This window comes from Saimiri boliviensis, chromosome 2 (assembly GCF_048565385.1).
Source record: "Saimiri boliviensis isolate mSaiBol1 chromosome 2, mSaiBol1.pri, whole genome shotgun sequence".
NCBI lineage: Eukaryota > Metazoa > Chordata > Mammalia > Primates > Cebidae > Saimiri > Saimiri boliviensis.
Genome location: NC_133450.1, coordinates 65,056,839 through 65,077,059, shown reverse-complemented (window position 1 = coordinate 65,077,059; position 20,221 = coordinate 65,056,839). Strand labels below are relative to the sequence as shown.

The 20,221-nt window shown below is 43.6% G+C and overlaps 1 protein-coding gene across 6 annotated transcripts in view; it reads right to left on the bottom strand.

Moving 5' to 3' along the window:
* Positions 1–20,221, bottom strand: part of TTC7B (tetratricopeptide repeat domain 7B) — a 269,079-nt gene that overhangs the window by 199,112 nt on the left and 49,746 nt on the right. For all 6 annotated transcript variants that reach the window (XM_039469191.2, XM_039469195.2, XM_039469190.2 and 3 more), the window contains exon 4: positions 1,980–2,110. In XM_039469191.2, the coding sequence (XP_039325125.1) occupies positions 1,980–2,110 (131 nt within the window). The remainder of the gene's footprint in view (positions 1–1,979; positions 2,111–20,221) is intronic.

Sequence of the window (20,221 nt, the reverse complement as noted above, 5' to 3'; positions counted from 1 at the left end):
ATCTACCAATTCCTATGTCACTACAGACACATGTAACAGATAAGCCTCCTTTCTCCCACAAGGGAGAAGACAGCTCCAAAGTGACAGGGCAGGAAGACAGTGGAGCGTAAGCAGCAACATAAGGGTCCTAAGTGGCCAGGGCTGTGTGGCCAGCAGAAACAACTTAGCTGAGATAAGCAGACTTCTCCACTTCCAAGCACAGACCATCAAGGAGGCAGACACTGGAAATAATGGGGCTTTTAAAAGCAGCCTGCATGACCATCCCTTTAAAGATCATATCATAAATTCTGAACAACAACAACAACGAAATTCTCTTCTCATAGCAACCTTCTGATAGAACATAATTTTGGCAAGACAGACATGTATCTTCCTGAATTCCTGGCTATCTTCAACCATGGCTTATAATCCACGCTCGTTGAGACCAGGTCCAATGTTATTCCCATCACTCTCTCCGCTTCTTCTGCTATGGTTCTCCCTCTAACCTTCCTGCCTCCTAAAAAGGCAATTCTGATGCACATCATATGCACCAACACACTGCACTGTGATTTATGAAAAAAAAAAGTTACTTCCTGTCTGTTCATTTATAAAGTGACAAAAGCTAGGGAGACTTTGGCAGCCCCTCTCTAGTCTAATCCTTATAAACACAAGGAGCCCAGAAAATTGATAGAAAACGAGACCTCCAATCAGTTTCAAAGTCTCACAGGATTTCTAATCATTTCAAACTCTTGTAGGGTACAACTCTGGGTCTGAAAGGGTCAATAGCAGTGTCCTTGTGAGAACTGCCAGCAGCAGCAACTGCTAGGAGCTATTGTTATTAATAAAAATAAGTGACATTTACCAAGAACCCAATATGTTCCCGAATCTGGGCTAAATGCCTTTATTCACAAGACCTTATGTAATCCCCACAAAAGCTTTCATGAAATAGGAACTATGATTATGTTCTCTTTATGGATGGAAAAATCAAGGCTGAGAGGTGAAGAAACTTAGTAAAGAGCAGAACCCAAAGATGAGAATCTGAACAGGCAAGTTGCCTTCACCTCTCTGGCCCCATCCAGCCTCCAGCCTCCAGCCTCCAACCTCCTCTGCCTGAGGCTCTGAGCTCAGAACCCCCAGCTCACTCGTTCTCTGCTAAAGACCCTCTTAGCAGCTGCTCGTTTCCATCACTCACACCACAGACAAAGCACTGACGGCTGACAGCAGACCATCCCTGATGGTCTCTGGGGATATCCAACATGCTCAGGTTGGTCCGTGTCCCCAGCAAACCTTTGCCACATCTGCCAAGGTAAAGCCTCCCAAACCCCAGAAGAACAGATCTTGGCACAGAGTCCACACAAGTACAAATGAAGCTCAACCCATTTTATTAAGAAAACAGGAGTGGCTGGCCAACTTCAGGGTGCTGAGTGTATGAACGGACGCACAGTGTCATTTCTGCTCAGAGGATGCTAAAATGCTTCACAAACACTGAACCATCTATCTTTCTTTCTTTCTTTTCTTTCTTTCTTTCTTTTTTTTTTTTTTTGACGTTGTTTTCCTCTTTTGCCCAGGCTAGAATGAAGTGGTACAACCTCAGCTCACTGCAACCTCCACCTCCCAGGTTCAAGTGATTCTCCTGCCTCAGCCTCAGTAGCTAAGATTTTAGTCGTGCACCACTATACCCAGCTAATTTGTATATTTTAAGTAGAGACAGGGTTTCACCATGTTGGCCAGGCTGGTCTTGAACTCCTGACCTCAGACGATCCACCTGCCTCAGCCTCCCAAAGTGCTAGGATTACAGGTGTGAGCCACCACACCTGGCCAACTATCTATTTTTCATAAGGTACCACAGTCACTACCATCCTCTCTTTAGCTTTAAGTAGTAGAAGTAAAGCTTTGCACACAGAGGCAGACAAGCTGAAAGCTTCCTAGAGATTGATTACAGATGTCCACCATCTGATTTGGGGGAAAAAGTTATGAGGAACAAACACATGGTCCTCACTTACCCTTTCTATCTCTTGGAGATACAGGAGTGCGATGTCCCCTGCTTTCTCATAACAGGTGATGACATCCTGTTCCCGGTCCGCATGGAGATTACTGGTAGAAGAAGAAATAGGCAGCTTCTCCAAACAAAGTCCTTAAAAAAAAAAAAAAAAAATCACACACACAAAAACTGAGTGAGTTGTTTTTCATAAGTCTCCATTTTTAAATATTGCTTCAGAAGATGGTCCTAGAGTATCATGTTGTTTGCAGTTTACTTCCTCCTTTCCAATCTGGATGCCTTTTATTTCTATTGATTGCCTTGTTGCACTGGCAGGAATCTCCAGCGCTATGCTGAACAGAAGTGGTGAGAGCAAGCCCAGTTGTGGTGGCACACACCTGTAATCCCAGCTACTTGGGAGGCTGAGGCAGGATGATCACTTGAGCCCAGGAGTTTGAGGCTACAGTGAGCCATGATCACACCACTGCACTCCAGCCTGGGCAACAGAGAGAGACCTTGTCTCCAAAAAAAAAAAAAAAAAAAAGAAGTGGTGAGAATAAATATCCTGATCTTATTCCTGATCTGAGGGAGAAAGCATTTAGCCAGAAAGCATTAAGTTTGACATTATAAGTTTTTCTTAGATGCCCTTTACCAAGTTGAGGAAGGTTCCTTCTACACCAATTTTGCTGAGAGTTTCTATCAATGTTGGATTTGCTCAAATCCTTTCTCCATGTTCATTGAGATAATCATATAGCTTTTTCACTTCTAGTTTTTAAATGTGATAAGTTACATAGACTGATCTTCAAATGTTAAACCAACCTTCCCTTCCTGGCAAAAACACCACTTGGCCAGATGAATTATCCTTTTTTATATTTTTGGATTTGATTTGCTAAAATTTGGCTTCAATTTATTTATTTATTTTTTTTTTTTGGAGACAAAGTGTCGCCCAGGCTGGAGTGCAGCAGCACGACCTCAGCTCACTGCAACCTCTGCCTCCTGAGTTCAAGCAGTACTCCTGTCTCAGCCTCCCAAGTAGCTGTGACTACGGGCACGTGATACCACACCCAGCCAATTTTTTTTTTTTTTTTTTTTTTTTTTGTATTTTTAGTAGAGATAGGGTTTCACCATGTTGGCTGGGCAGGCTGGTTTCAAACTCCTGACCTCAGGTGATCCACCCGACTCAGCATCCCAAAGTGCTGGGATTACAGGCATGAGCCACCACACCCAGCCTCAAATTTTGTCATACTATGTTTCTAAGAAGTATTTGCTTGAAGTTTCCTTGAAGTGCCTCCATACCTGGTTTTGATATCAGGTAAATACTAACCTCATAAAATTACTTGAGAAATATTCCCTCTCCTTCAATTTTCTGAGAATGTTGGTGTAGAATTGATATTATTTTGTCCTTAAACGTTTGATAGAATTCACCAGTAAAGCCATCTGGACCTGGAGTTTTCTTTGTGAGCAGCTTTTTAATTAAAAATTCTAGTTCTTTGATATAGGGTCATTCAGATGATCTCTTTCTTCTTGAGTGAGCTTTAGTAGTTTATATCTTCCAAATAGTTTGTCCATGTCTTTTGAGTTGTCAGATATATTGGTATAGAACTGTTCATAATTTTCCATAATCCTTTGGTACCTGTAGAATCTCTAGCAGATGGCACCTCTCTCATTCCTAATATTGGTAATTTCTGTCTTTTCTTCCTGATATCAGAGATTTACCAATTTTACTGAAATTCTCAATTAAGATTTCTCAATGTCACTGACTTTGGTTTCACTGATTTTTCTCTATCATTCTTCTGTTTTGTTTAATTCATTTCCACTCTGATCTTTATTATGTCCTTTCTTCTGAATACATTGGGTTTTATTTGCACTTCCTATTATAGTTTCTGGAGGTAGAAATTATTAATTTTGGACCTTTTTCTTTCCTAACATAGGTATTTAGGTGTTAGAAATTTCTCCCTAAGGACTGCTTTAGCAGCATCCTACAAATTTTCATATGTTGTTTTTTTAATGTTCATTCAGTTCATAATATTTTCTAACTTACCTTTTGATTTCTTCTTTAGAAGTGTGTTATTTAGTTTCCAAATATTTGGGAGTTTTCCAAAGATCTTTCTGTTACTGATTTCTAAATTAATTCCATCATGATCTGTGCGGTAAAGGGCTGACTTAGGGCCTTGAGATGTTCAAACCCTGTACATTCCAGAGGAAGAACTGGCCCTTACCAGTTCCTGGGAGATAAACTCTAAGCCCTTGGAATATCCTACCTGTCTTTGTTTATTTGAGGCCTTGGGCCATACCAGATAGTTTATGCTAACAATGTTATTGACGTCAGAGAACTAGGGCCATGCTTATCAGCCTGATCTCTGGAGGGGCTGGAGAGTGACTAAGGTCAGTAACATGGGTGTTCCATGCCTATGTGACTGGCCCCTAATAAAATCCCTGGGCACCGAGGTAGCTCAAGTGATCGTCCTTGATTGACAGTATTTCGAAAGCGCTGTCACACTCCATTGCTGGGAGAATTAAGCACTGTCTATGGGACTCCACTGGGAGAAGAAAACTGGAAGCTTGAGCCTGGTCTCTCCTGAATTCTGCCCTACGTGCCTTTTTGCTTTCACTGCTTTTAATCTGTATCCATTTGCTGTAATAAACTGTAACCATGAGTTTAGCAGCTCTTCTGAGCTGTGGGAGTCTTTCCAGCACATCAATGCCTGACAGTAGTCTTGAGGACCTCTGACACAGTTCGGAGAACAGAGAACATACTTGAAGTCTCCTAATTTTGTTAAAACTCTTTTTCTGAACCAGCATATGGTCAATCTTGATAAATGTTACATTTGAAAAGACTGTGATTCTGCTGTTGGTGGTGGAATGTCATATCAATGTCGATTAGGTCAAGCTGGTATATTGTGTTGTCCCAAGGCATCTATATCCTTACCAACCATCTGTCTACTTGCTTTATCATTTATTGAAACATGGATATAAATCCCCAAGCGTAACTGTGCATTTGCCTATTTCTTCTTGAAGTTCTATCAGTTTTTGTTTCATGTATTTTAGAGCTCTCTTATTAAGATCATAAACTTTCAGAATTATTATATTCTTTTGATGGATTGGCATCTTTGCTCTAAAACCTACTTTGTCTGATATTAATATAGATACTACAGCCTTCATTTGATTAGTGTTAGCATGGTAAATTTTTTCATCCCTTTACTTTTAATCTATTGTGTCTTGGTATTTAAAGTGCATTTCTTATAGACAACAGAACTGAGTTTTGCTTATTTTCCAATCTGACAACAGCTACCTTTTATATAGGGTGTTTAAATGATTTATACTTAGTGCAATTTTTTAAACAGATAGGTTTAAATCTACCACTTTGCTATTTGTTTTTTATTTGTCCCATCTGTTCTTTTTTTCCTCTTTTTCTATCTATTTGAGTATCTTTAAATTTTATTTTATTTATTGGCTTATTCACTAAAATTGTTATTTTCCATGTCAGTGATTACTTTAGGGTTTAATTTGGCATAGTCTACTTTGTTTTGTTTTGTTAGTTTGAGATGGAGTCTCACTCTGTTGCCCAGGCTGGAGTGCAGTGGTGCAATCTTGGCTTACTACAACCTCTACCTCCTAGGTTCAAGTGATTCTCATACCTCAGCCTCCCAGTAGCTGAAACTACAGGCATGCACCACCACGCCTGGCTATTTTTTTTATTTTTTTTATTTTTAGTAGAGACAGGGTTTCACCACGTTGGCCAGGCTGGCCTCGAACTCTTGACCTCAAGTGATCCACCCACATCAGTCTCCCAAAGTGCTGGGATTACAGGCTTGAGCCACCATGCCTGGCCCCTACTTTGAATGATATTATACTACTTCACATATAATGTTAAGACTTTTGCATACCTCAGTTTCTCCCCTCCCAGCCTTTATTAGCTTATGTACATTTTACTTTTTACACAGGTTAAAAACCTCACCCTGGCAAGGCGCAGTGGCTTACACCTGTAATCCCAGCACTTTGGGAGGCTGAGGCGGGCAGATCATCTGAGGTCAGGAATTCGAGACCATCCTGGCCAACATAGTGAAACCCCATCTCTACTAAAAATACAAAAATTAGCTGTGCGTGGTGGTGCATGCCTGTAGTCTCATCTACTCAGGAGGTTGAGACAGGGGAACTGCTTGAACACAGGAGGCGGAGGCTGCAGTGAGCCGAGATCATGCCACTGCACTCCAGCCTAGAAACAAAGCAAGACTCCATTTAAAAAAATAAATAAAACCAACTCACCTTATGTGTATTATTTTTGTTTAGTCAATTGTTTTTTGAAACATTTAGATCATAAGGAAAAACTCTTGTATATTCATCAAATTATGATTTCCAACTCTCTGTTCTTTTGTGTAAATTCATATATCCTTCTGGTATGAACATTTCTTGTGGTACAGTTCTGCTCTTACTGGTTTCTTTCAGCTACTATCTGCCTGGAAAATGCGAATTTAGCTCTAATTTTAGAGCGAGATTTCCATGGAGTATGGAATTCAGGGTTGACAGTTTGCTTTTTTACCCTTCCATTACTCTCAAAGGTCTTGCTCCACTATATTCTCACTTGCATGGTTTCTGACAACAATTCTGCTACCACCCTTATTTTTGTTCATTTATATGTAATATGTCTTTTTCACTGGCTGCTTTTAAGATTTTATCCTTACCCTTGGTTGTGAGCAATTTAGATTATGAAGTGCTTGGGCTTTGCTGAACTTCCTGGAACTAAGGGTTACAGTTTCCGTAAAATTTGAAAAACATCTAGCCATTTTTTTCTTAATGTTTATGTCATCCTCCTCCTTCCTTAGGGAACTTTACACATAGATTAGGCCATGTGAAGTTGTCCTACAGATCACTTATGGTCTTTCCACTTAAAAATAGTAATAATTTTTCTTTCTTTTATTTTGGGTAATTTCTATTGCTATGTCTTCAAGTTCATTAATCTTTTATTTTGCCTAATGTCTAATCTGTCATTAATCACATCCAGTGTACTTTTCATATCAGACATGGTAGTTTTCATCTCTAGAAATTTGATGTAGGTCTATTTGTATCATCCACGTCTCTACTGAACTTTCTGAAATAAGGAATACAGTTCTAATGACTTTGAATAGGTGCTCAATATTCATTATCTTTCCATTTAGCACCAATGTTGTTTATGCAATTGAAAATAATCAATAAGTAGCCTTTCTCTTGTGTGAACTGTTATAACCTCTTGACATTTTCATTGGAAGAGAATATCAATAAAATGAACAAATTTACCATTTGCCAGAATAGCTCCAGAGCTACTCAAAAGCAAATTGCAGATTTGGAAGTGTTACCTTTCCAAATATGCTTTAAGTGCTCACTTGTGCAAAATTAAAACCACCAAAAATGATGAAAAGAGGTAGACTCTTTCATAGCCTGCCTTCTGCTTATATGAAAAGCAAGAATACTGTGCAAGTTGTTAACAGGGATTTAATATTTAAAAAACTAATTTCCCAGAGTATGTCAAAGGGTCAGGAAAAATTGGGTGTACTTTTAGGCGATTTGTACTGCTTCAGGCTGGACTCTGATCACTAATGCTCATGAAAATGACCAAGGCTCTCAGAGATCTGCCAAGCCCCGTGAATCAAACTCATGCCAAACCCAGTTCAACATAATTTTGCTATCATCTATACTTTATTGTGTTCTAAAATACTTGAAAACCAATCATCTAGGGCAGCAATCCATAGTCATGCATGGTCAGTAAGAAGATTCAAACCAGCTACACAACTTAATCCTCCACAGTGAGGAGAAACTAGTGTTTCCTGTGGGTTCATGTTCTAATTAGGCAGGTGTGTGGACACCCAAAGTGTGAGCTGGCAAATTGATTCCTAGCAACAAGTCCATTCTTGGGCAGGCGGCCCTTTAAGGTATTAAATTAATTAAATATTGTTCCTTTCACTCTTCCAAATGCTATGGCATTTATTCCACTGGCCACATCTCAGAGCAGTGGCAGAGTCTTGATTTATCACAGTGAATTTGTGCCTATGCTGTTCCAGAAAATTTAGTTCTCTGTCAGAAGCTGTTTACAGGCCCTCGGACTAGTCTATAAATTTTCAAGTGTCCAGGATCATATCAACACTGAGAATCAGAGTCCTGAGGTCATGGACAAAATTGGTCCCCATTAAAATGTCAGATGATGTACTGTCAAGTTGGAAAGCTACCATCAACAATGTTTTTAGTTATTTTCCTTTTTCCAGAGACAGCATGACAAAAATAAGTGAAAAGCAGACTTGATAAATAATGGTATGACAGCAATGCCTAGTAAACATCTCAGTAAGATCTGTATCTCCAAAGTTAAAGCTACGTACAAAAAGGTTGGAAATTCAATACTTTCTCACCAACTGCAGCCAGCTCTAAAGCATGGGTGCTAAAAGTGGCTACCCAGATTGGGTGATTTAAAGAATGCTAAATCACCACACAACCCAAAATTTATCTGCCTGCCACACAAGAGAGTCCCCACAGATAGACTCACTTCTGAAATGCCCTTTCTAAGAAGTGTAACACATTTACTTCATTTTGAAGAGATAAGGTTTTACTCTGTCACTCAGTCTGGAGTACAGCGGTATAATCACAGCTCACTGCAGTCTTGAACTCCTGGGCTCAAAGCAATCCTCCTGCCTCAGCCTCCTGAGTAGCTGGGACTATAGGTGCATGCCACCACATCTTGCTAATTTCTTTCTTTCTTTTCTTTTCTTTTTTTTTTTTTTTTTTTTTTGTAGAGACCGCATCTCACTACTCGCTATGCTGTCCAAGCTGGTCTCAAATTCCTGGTCTCAAGGGATCGTCCTGCCTCAGCCTCCCAAAGAGTTGGGCTTATAGACATGAGCCACTGGCCCCAGCCTAAGTAACACATTTTAAATATATTAATGACAAAATTATAATTACACTTGCTTTCAAACCCCTTCCATGTGCATTCGCCTGTTTGGTCCTGTTCAACATGTACTATTCTCTTTTCTATCTCATGGGAAAAGAATGAGAGTCTCAGAAAAGTTAAGTGACTTGCCCAAGGTCTATGCAGGAGTCAGAAGTAGAAGCCCCTTATGAGGAAGCCCATTCACTGAGGCCAATGTTTCCTGCCCTGGGTAATGTCCTAGAGAGGCAACAGGGACTGCTGAGTGCACAGGGTGGAGTGTGAAAAGCAAAGGCACTCTATCGAGGCCAGGAGACCAATGGGACATCACACTGGGAGGAGTGCTGGGCAGCTAGCTGAGAGGCAGGCTGAGGACCCTCTGTACTTTTAAAAGCTCAAACATGCCCAGCCTCTGAACTGTTCTATTTAGGTGTAAACACACCGGACTCTCCACTCCTTGTTTCCTTCCACATCAAGATGAAGGGCCAGGCGCAGTGGCTCATGCCTGTAACCCCAGCACTTTGGGAGGTCAAGTTGAGAGGATTGCTTGAGCCCAGGAGATGCCATCTCTACAAAAAATTTAATTTAAAAAAAGAAAGATTCAGGTTCAATGCTATGTTCTCTCCCCAAGGCCTGTGATTCTCTGGGAGACTGGCTGAGGACGTAGAGAGCTACACAGCTCATTGCCTGAAAATCCAGTGATTACTGAGGGGTTAGCACCCCAAATTCTTTCCGGTCTACCTAAATTTGAGATCCCTCAGCTAGCAGCCTTATCTGGGTATGCAAGACTTCAGTTTCAATTTTAATAAAGGTTGATTTATCAAAGCCTACTCAGCACCCAGCACTACGCCTGGGATATGACAGGCACTATTTCTACTTCCCACAGCCACCCTGAGAGGAAGGCGTTAACAGTGCCTTACAGATAAGACTGAACTAAGGGCCCCACAGCTAGTAAATGATAAAGCCAGGTTCCGACCCCTGGTCTGTCTGACTACTAAGCGCTGCTCACAACCTCCTGTCTCACTGAGCTGCTGACAGCAGCCCATTCAGTGTCTGATAACAGCAATGACTACAAAAATGCGTTTCAAATTGAAAAGGCAAGAAATCAAAGTCTAGAACTTCAGGGTGGTTTGCTTTCCTACCGAGATGCAGCAGCCTACGCAATTCCCCAGATCACTGGGCCTCCTGTTCCTTGCCTGTGTCATTAAGGGTTGAACTACTGAGATACTGCCTTGAGCTGTACAACTCTAAGAGACTAACAGCCAAAACAAATATTTTGATTTTTTTGAATTGCATTGAAATGGACAGGAAGTTAACCTCTTATAAAGTTATGCAATGTTAGAAAAGACTACTAAATAGAATGACCTGAACTATGTACTACAACTCAAGGCATTCCTTCCTCATTTATCTTAACCACATCTCTGGAAGCCAGGCCTGGGACAGGTACACCCTGATGCTTTGCTGTAACATGACCCACAGGGGTGTTTAAAGCTGGAAGTACCAGAAAGCCTTTATTATGATAGCAAGTTTCTGATAACCCAGTCCCATGATGGAACTTCAAAGGCGATAAAACAATGTCCAAGGGTCTCATTTCCAAGGCTGGAAAGAAACTCAGGAAAAGAGATTCAAGATACACAAAGCCAAGCCCCAGCGAAGGCAGCCCCAGATTGCTGGTCTTGTGTTCTCCCCTCTAGAAAGGCTGGGCTCCCACAGGTGTCAAAGAGACTCAGCTCAATAGGAGGACAAGGCCCTGTGCAGGGGTATACAGGGGAGGAGAAGATGTCAATAGAAACCATCAAATGCTGGGGGGAAGCAGAAGGACAGGGACGCTGGCCCGCATATCCTGTGAGGTCCCTGTCAATCCAGAGCATCTGTGATTTCTGGAGGTCTCTTGGCTGGGAGCCACAATTGGTCTCTTCTGGGTACTTTCCTGAACTGCTGTTTTCCTGCCAGAGTCAGCATATCCTTCTTAGGAGGTGTGCACACAGGTACACACACACACACACACACACACACACACACACACACACACACACCCCTCATAAACAAAGAGGACGCCAGCCTTGGATTAGACATTCCCTTGCTAGAGCAGATGGTCTTTCAATGTCCCTTCTGGCTCCACAGTTCTGTGAGCAAATGAAATGCTAGCTCAACCTGAAATGCTCATTAAATGAGAGGCTGCAACTTGCATGTATGCTCTTTTAGTCTCTATTTAGTAACCATATAATAGTAATAATGATAACATGTATTGGGTGCTAGTTACATTCCAGATACTGTTCTCAGAGTTTGCGATAATTCATCTATAAATTCTATGAGAGAACCCTACGTGAGAACCCTATGAGGGGGGATTTCTATCATCTCCCCATCAGAGATAAAGAAATTAGGACTCTAATCTGTCAAGTGACTCACCCAAGAGTACACAACTGGAACCCAGACAGCCTAACCCCTGAGTTCTCATTCGCAGTCTCTACCTCACACTCTCATCTCTTTGATGTATCTGTCTTCATATGTAAAGCAGTACAAACAGTGGCTAAGACTGTGAGATCTGAAGCCAGACTCCTTGCTTTCTAATCCACAGCTGACTTTATATGCAAAAATGCTAGGTGCTTAGAACAGTGCCTGCCACATAGCAGACACTCAGAAAATAGTAACTCTGATTATTAATTCTCTCACTATTAGATTTAGGTAACAGTAGGCTGGAAGGTCTCCAAGCAGAATTTTGTTTATTATATGACTTTTGTATATATTAAATAACAGCTTAATTGAGATATTATTCACATACCATAAAATCCACCCATTAAAAGTGTATACTTCTATAGTTTTAGTATATTCACATAGTTGCCACTAGCTAATTCCAGAACATTTTCATCACCCCCTGAAAAATCCCACCTCTATCAGCAGTTCTTCCCTATTCTACCCTCCTCCCAGCCCCTGGGAACCACTAATCTGCTTTCTATTTCTACATATTTCCCTCCTCTGGATGGTTCATATAAATGGAATCATATTGTGTGTTATGATCTTTTGTATGTGGTTTTTTTGACTTAGCATAATGTTTTCAATATTCATAGCTATTATAACAGACATCAGAACTTCTTTTTTTTCAATTGAGGTGAAATTTACATAACATAAAATTAATCATTTTAAAATGATTAATTCAATAAAAATGATTAATTCAGTAGCATTTAGCACCTTCACAATATTAAACAACCATGACTATCTAACTCAAAAACTTCATTCCTTTTTATTGCCAAATAATATTCCGCTCAACGGATATACCATTGAATGGTTTTATTTATGCATTCATCAGTTGATGAGCAATTGGGTTGTCCCACTTTGGGGCTATATGAAGAATGCTGCTATGAGCATTTATGTACTGGCTCTTGTGTGGGCACACATTTCCCATTCTCTTAGATATATACCTAGGGACAGAATTAGACATGTGGTAACCTGTCTTGTTACATTATTTTTCGTCTTTCTTCTAAAAATTACCTCTACTATGTAAATACGGAACTGCTGGGCCAAATATTAAAGAGTGAAAATGCAGAGCTGGGCACAGTGGCTTATGCCTGTAATTCAAGTGCTCCGGGAGGCCAAGGCAGGAGGATTATTTGAGGCCAGGAGTTTGAGACCACCTGGGCAATATAGTGAGACCTCATCTCTAAAAAAAAATTTTTTTTTTTAATTAGCTGGGCATGGTGGTGTATGCATGTAGTCCCAGCTACTCCAGAGTCTGAGACAGGAGGCTCACTTGAGCCCAGGAGTTCAAGATTATAGTGAGCCATGATCATGCCACTGCACCCAGCCTGGGCCAAAGAGCAAGACCCTGAGAAAGAACAGAAAGAGAAGGGAGGGGAAGGAAAGGGAGGGGAGGGGAGGGGAGGGGAAGGGAAGGGAGGGAAAGAGAAGGAAAGAGAAAGAAAGAAAGAAGAAAGAAAGAAAGAAAGAAGGAAGGAAAGAAATTAAAAAAGAAAAGAAAAAAGAAAGGAAAGGAAAAGAAAAGAAAAAAAAAAAAGAAAAGAAAAGTCAAGTTTTGGCTTCTGACAGACCTGGATTTAAACCCTTGCTTCTCCATTTAGCAGCTCTGTTATTTGCAGCAAGCTACTTAACACCACAGAGCCTCTGTTCCTCATCAAATAAGCAAAACAGCACTTGTTTCAACTGACTATTAGAAGGCTTGGCCCAGTGTCTGGCATACAGTAAATACTCAATAAGTACTCTTATCAATATATGCCTTTCCTGGGACAACGATAATCCCCAGTTTTTTTGAGGGATAGCTGAAAAATGCAGAAAAGCATCAAGAAGACAATAACAACCACCCATATTCCCACCATTCAAAATCAAACACAGTTCACATTTTGGCACAGACCCACAACCTTGATAACACATAATGCCATGTAATTTTGGTCATGGTTTTAGTTTCCTTCCTAAGACAGGACTCATCACACCAGTGATGAGTAAATGTAGCTTCTGGAGTCCCCAACTATAGCAAGGAGCAAGAGGGCCAGTGAACAGGAGTCCCATGCTTGTTCCATTATACTAATCCTCACCAGGCACCAATAGCGGGCAGCACTCTGGGCTAGGGGTGGCCTTCACAGAACAGGACTCTGCCCTTGAGAAATTTCACCTCTAGTGGAAGAGAAAGATGTTTTCTTTTCTTTTTTTTAAGACAGAGTTTTCCTCTTATCACCCAGGCTAGAGTGTAATGGTGCGATCTCAGCTCACTTCAACCTTCACTTCCCAGGTTCAAGAGATTCTTCCACCTCAGCATCCGAGTAGCTGGGATTACAGGCACCTGCTATCACGCCCAGCTAATTTTTGTATTTTTAGTAAAGACAAGGTCTCACCACATTGGCCAGGCTGGTCTCGAACTCCTAACCTCAGGTGAGCCACCCACCTCGGCTGCCCAAAGTGCTGGGATGACAGGCATGAGCCACCGCACCCAGCCGAGAAAGATGTTTTCAAAACAATGTTAAAAATGCAGTGACTGAAACAGACATCTGTCACAGAAGAAATTAAGAACAAGCACCTCAGCCAACCTGAACTAACGCTCCAGCCCTCTGAGCTTTCTCTGGACCCTCTGAGTCTCTGCCTCCTTCCAAAAAGAGAACCAGTGAGGAGCTGATTAACACAAGCAACATTAAATATGAATATGGGTCAGTGGCAATAAAACAGTTCTTACTCTTCTTACACTATCTAAATATAAACAGGAAGCTTTAACCAGCAACCTGAGATGAGCCGCCACATGCAACACACCCATCTAGCCTCCCACCATGAGCAGAATCCAGAATGGGAAGACGCTGAAGAGATTCTGGAGTTAGAGATAAACAGCTAGCAGAAGGCTTACATGGTGGATCTCCATCAGGCCATGGTCCTACCGCGCCCTCTCACAACCCCTGCACCCACATTCTGGGTTTCCCATGGAGCCAAAAGAAAGCACTCTGGAAAGCTCCGCTAACCACCCTATTCCCTCCACTCATGGACTTTTCTATAAAACTACTTTTTTTTACTGCACCTGAAGCAATAGCAAAGTTTCCAGAAATGAAAAGCAGGCCTGACGTGGTGGCTCACACCTGTACTCCCAGCACTTTGGAAGGACAAGGTGGAAGGATCATTTCAGCCCAGGAGTTTGAGGCTGCAGTGAGCTGTAATGGCACTACTGCACTCCAGCCTGAGTGGCAGAGCAGGACCCTGTCTCTAAAGAAAGAAAACAAAAGCCGATTCTCAAGGAAAAAAGATGGAGCTCTATCTTCTCTCCTGTCCTCTCTTTGCAAATGAAGAGATTCAAGCTCAGAGATGATTTGCCCAAGGTCACATGGGCAAAGCCTGATCCAGTGAGCTTACTACCACAGCAGGTCTGTAGCAGTGGCCGCAGCTCCCAACAGACTGGAGACTTTCTGCCATGGAAAAAGCAGAAAATGTCCCTGGTCACTAGTCTGTCCTTCAGCTCTAGGATGACACCTAGAAGATCATGGTGATTAGCAAATATCCAATTCATAAAGGCTGGGATTAGATCTCACTTTAAGACACGAATCTATCAAGAAACACTTGAGGAAAATCCTCCTTGGGCTTCTATAGTCCTTATTACCAGGGACTTTTGGTCCATGAAAAATAGGACGTACTTCAATTCCTGCTAAAGCAGGATCCTTTCTTTGTGTAAATACCCCATGCATTTAATGTTTAACGTATTAAACGCTGTCAGCTCCTATGAGAATCGCTATATACGTGGTCCCAGAAAACGATAAAGGGGCACACAGGCGAAGGCTCAGCTGCTGCCTGGGAACAGCCAGGGCCCGTGAGTCGTGAACGCCTCCCAGAGAGCTCGGCATGGTGACTCCCTAAGGAGGTTCTCTAATGCGAGGTTAATCAAGAAGGTTGGCAAGTTGCCTTTCTTTTCCATCCCCGAACTCGGGTTGAATCGTGGAATCAACCCGAGTTCAGGGGCTGCAAAAGGTCAGCCGGCCCTGGGGGGGCCACTGTCCCGGAGGCCTCGGCAGGAACCAGTCCCGCCGTCCTGCGGCGACACCGGCACGGGATGCGTGTCAGGGGCTCCAGGATGGCGGGGCGGGGCGAGGGGCGGGGCGGGATGGGGCGAGCAGCAGGAGTGGAGGGGAGGGGCGAGAGCGCGAGGCGGAAGAGGAGGGGGGGAGGGGTGCGGTCCCAAAGCCGACCCGGCCGAGGACGCCCGTAACAGCGCTGCGCATGCGCGGCCGTGGGGCGCAACTCCGCTAGGACGCGGCTCACGCGACCCCTGGCGGCGGCTGCCGAGGCGCTGCGGGACGACCTTGGGCGGCAGTGAGTAGCGAGTCCTCGCTGAGGTGGCCCCGAGTCAGCTTTTAGAGGTCCCAAGACTCGTTCACAGGCCGCTAAACGCAAACTAAGGCACCTCCCAGCACGCCAGGATGGACGTGTCCTCCTTCAGTCCGGACTTGGCAGAATCTGCACCTGGGAGCCCCTCCCCAAACGACCTGCCAGCCCCAGTCCAGGAAGCAGGCACCCCCACTCCCCCTCTCAAATAGGGGCTCTATTCCTGTCTCTAGCTCTACGGTTATTGTGAGGATAAAGAGAGCTGAGGGACAAGTGCTTAGAACAGTGTCTGGAAGGAATTATTTCAATGCTGTAATCATTACTAATAATTTATTACAGTTCCAGAACCTGGCGCGCACAGTAGGCACTCAACAAACGTGCGTTCCTGCCTTGAGAGGCTGCGGTGGGCCCTGCAGGGCAGCTGCCGGTCTCTGCCTGGTAGGGGTCGGGACCCCGCAGGGAGGCCCGGCCAGGCCGGCCCCAGCTTCCTTCCTGCCCTTTGCCCCACTGCGACCCACTCCGGAGAGCCCTGCTCTGAGCCACACACGACTCTCCTCTGCAGAACAATCTGTGCTCTGCTCCCGCCCCCGAGAGAGTTCTGAGCTTTCCAAATATGGATGCTTTCTGCATTCCCAAAGCATCACGAACATTTGGGAGAAGAAAATGAACACCAGACATGGTTTGAAAACGGTGGAAGCCAAGGGATGGGTGGTGACGGAGCAAGCACCGTCCCAGGAGTTTTAAAATATCAATACCAGTCGGGCCTAGGTGATGTCTTACAACCTCGCTAGCTTTCTAGCAGTCTAGGCCCCAAGGAGATCCTAGAAGTAAGCAGCCAAACCAAACCCTGAGAATAAAAACTACAGCGGCCAGCATGCACTGCAGAGGAGAAAACTGCATTCAGGAGGCCCAGAGAGCCACCGGCTGTCAGAGGAAATGAGCAGTGGGAGGCAGCCCCTTGAGAGCCAAACAGCTTGAAAGTCGACAAACTGAGATGAACCAGCCCGTCGGTGAGTGCAGGCAGAAGAGGCATTCGACAGAAGATGACTTGTTTTTATATCAGGCCCAAATCAAAACCTATTTTCACCTGAAATGAGAGGATCTCAGAATACACTGAGAAGGTTGCCCTTTTGCTTAGGCACCTTGTGTGTTACTCGGCTAGAGTTTATCTTCAGTAGTGAGCCCCTGGGTGCCAGGACAAATGTTGAATAATAGTCCTGTCACAGGCACTCCTCTGCAGCAGGCACTGTTGTCCCTGTGCAAATGCAGGAAGATAAAGCAGGCAGCTCAGGCATGACACAGCCGCAACACCCGGCCCAGAATAAGCACTCACATATCTGCTGATTTAATGAATTAATTAATGATGCAATCTAGTTTGAGAGAGGCAAATGGCAGATGTGAAATAATTAAAATCTGAATGCCAAATTAGATGGTACTAGCTATAAATAGAGGTGGAATCACAGGATGGAGCGACTGGTGTGGACAGACGGGGCTGGAGAGGTCTGTATGGAACAACGGGTGTCACCAAGGGTGCGCTCAGCACAGGGAAGAGGAGATGACTCCTAGATGGATGGAGAAGATAAACAGAGGTGGCGGGTGGCCTGGCAGGGGTGAGGGCAGGTGGGCAAGGAGGCAGGCAGCCTGGAGCAGAGGATGGGTGGGACACAGCAGGACATGTGGCCAACCTGGCAACACTAGGACATATCCTCTGGAGTCTGGAGAAGCGGACGCCATACCTACACCTGCCAGGGTTAGCAGGAGGACTTGAACTCAAGATTCAAGCAAAAAGGGAGAAGATGACTCTTTCTTCGAGATTACTGCCTCTTGATTATCTCAATATGAGTTTCTCCGCGGTACGTTTAAACCTCACACTGGCTTCTCCTGACACTCAGGCCACTATTTACACTGTTCACCACAGTTTAACATCACCCTGAGAATGTAAATCTAGCACAAATGTCCAAATGATTGTGTATTTCAGGCACTGTACACCCCAGGGGAAAGCTCTGTGTCACTGGCATCCCTCCACCCCTTCACTAGCCTATTCTGCTTATAGGTGGAGCTATCCTGTTATTTGCTGGGGCCCTGCAGGGCCCAACCTTTAGCCATGCCCTCCAAATGGGCTTCAGCCACTCCTGGGTTTTAACCAAGTCTTGCACCTATACACAGACCTATTCCTGAATCCTGACGAACAAACCAAGAGCATGGAAACCCTTACGCTGAGCACCAGCATAGAATTTCAGTGTTTCCCCCAGAATAGCACCCTCTTGTGGACAAAGAGATTTCACCATCTTCAGCCAACCCAGTCTCTTCCCTCTACCCCTCTAGGAATATGGGCTCCTTTTCCTGAAATCACCTTTGCAAAAACAGTAACCGTGAGAAAATTATGACAGTGGAAGAGATCTGATCTAACCAACCCCTATCTTGCCATTAACCCCCAAACTACGGTATTCCTGGGCTTAGGTCAAGCTAACTTTGGGAGATATTTAGTTTACAGTTTAAATGGTAATAGCACTTCCCGAAAACTCAACTGCCTCTGTAAAGCTAATAAAAGGCCACCAGGTTAGGAGGATGAGAGGAGCCTGAATTCTGCTAAGGTATAAGTGATTACCAGCCATTGTTCAGCCATTGTTCCAGAGGTCACAAGATTTTCAACTTCCCCAATTACTCCTGCAGATACCATCACTATTATAGAACCTAAGATTGGCCTTTTGAGGTGTCTCTTCAGGTTTTTGCATTTCTGATGACCAACAGCCCCACCAGATCCACCACTGAGCTGTGCTTTGTGGCCCCACCCAGAAGTGGACTCAGCACATGAGGACCATTTTCCACACCCCTATGATTGCATCCCCAACCAATCAGCAGTACCCATTCCCTTGCCTGCCAAACTATCCTTGAAAAACTCTAGCCCCTGAATTTTCAGGGATTGATTTGATTAAGAACTCCATCACTCATGTGGCACAGGCAGCCTCATGTAAATTAATTTCTTTTATTTATTTATTTATCTATTTTTATTATTGAGACAGGGTTTCACCATCTTGATCAGGCTGGTCTTGAACTCCTGACTTCAGGTGATCCGCCTGCCTCGGCCTCCCAAAGTGCTGGGGTTACAGGTGTGAGCCACCATGCCCAGCCAATTAAATTCTTCATTGCAATGCCATGGTCTCATTGAGTTGGTTTTGTCCGAGCAGTGGGCAAGAAGAATGCAATGGGCAGTTACACTCCTGCAATCTTTACTTGGTTTAACAACATATTACCTGCCCAGTGAGCTAAGCTAAAAATTTCACTGACATCTGGATTCCTCCCTCAACCACCTTCCCATACTAACTCCCAATACACACAGCCTATCTCTCTGGCCTACTGCTTCTCTTTCAAATGACTCTGGATTCTGACGTGCCTGCCCCTACCTTGATTCAGCCCTTTGTACTTGGAATCTAGGCTTTTGCAATACCTCTGATATCTGTCCGGATCCAGTTAGGATAATGAAAACACTCTCGTTCTTTCAAATAAAGGGAATTGAATGTATGGAATTGTCTGTATAGGAGATGAAAGTGAATGTAATGACTCTGGTCATTACAGGCCAAACAGGATGGTTTATACCCCAGGATTCTGCAATAGCAGGAAGCCACTAACATCCCGAGGACTGGAAAGAACATGGGTAGGAGGTACAGTCTTAAGAGCCCAGAAGCTGGGGCCATAGAGAGCCAAAACCCAGAGGAGGCTCCCTGATGGCCACTAAAACTACAGAGAAAGGTTTCAAGTGACAGAAGCTAGGACAACTGAAGAGACATAATTGCTGGCAAAAGTGCTGCTGGAGGCAGAAAGAAATTCCATGGCTTCTCTCTCTCTTCCAGTTTCCTACCAGTGCCTCTTCTTGACCAAACCCAGACAAAAACCACTGACTTGGGGACCTGGAAACAGCCTGCAGAATTCAGCCCACTGAAATACAGGACAGAGAAAGGACCCAAAGCCAGCTCACCCCCTTAACCAGTCTCCTTTGCTAGAATCTTTAATTCCTTCTAATCTATTCTCCGCTCTGTGCCAGAAAGATCTTTCTTACTTAAAAACTTAATTAAGTCATTCCTCCTGCTTAAAACTTGGCAGGAGCTGGCAGTTTCCTGGCAGAAAAAAATAGCATTTATTCACCAGGCTGATTTTGTCAATCAATTGCAAATATAGGAAGTGTTGTTTCCCTTAACTATGACACTTATCAGGTTTGCTCTATAACATGAGATGAACTCCTACTCAAAGTATTGCTGTAGAATAGAATAGAGACTACCCCTGAAAGTCATCACCCCTGAAACTGGGTTGTTTGCCATGATCAAGAGGCTAAGGGCTCCAATGAAAACACACCATACAGAAGGACAGGGAGAGCAAGTAAAGGCTATTAAAATCTATTAAAACAACAGAGTAACTGCAGATTAAATTAGCCCAGGCTCAGATGGCTTCCTTGGTGAACTCTAACAAATACTTAAAGAACTACCACCAATCCTTCACAAACTCCTCCAAAAAACAAAGGAGACAACACTTCACGACTCATCCTATAACACCACTGTAACAAAGGCATCACAAGAATA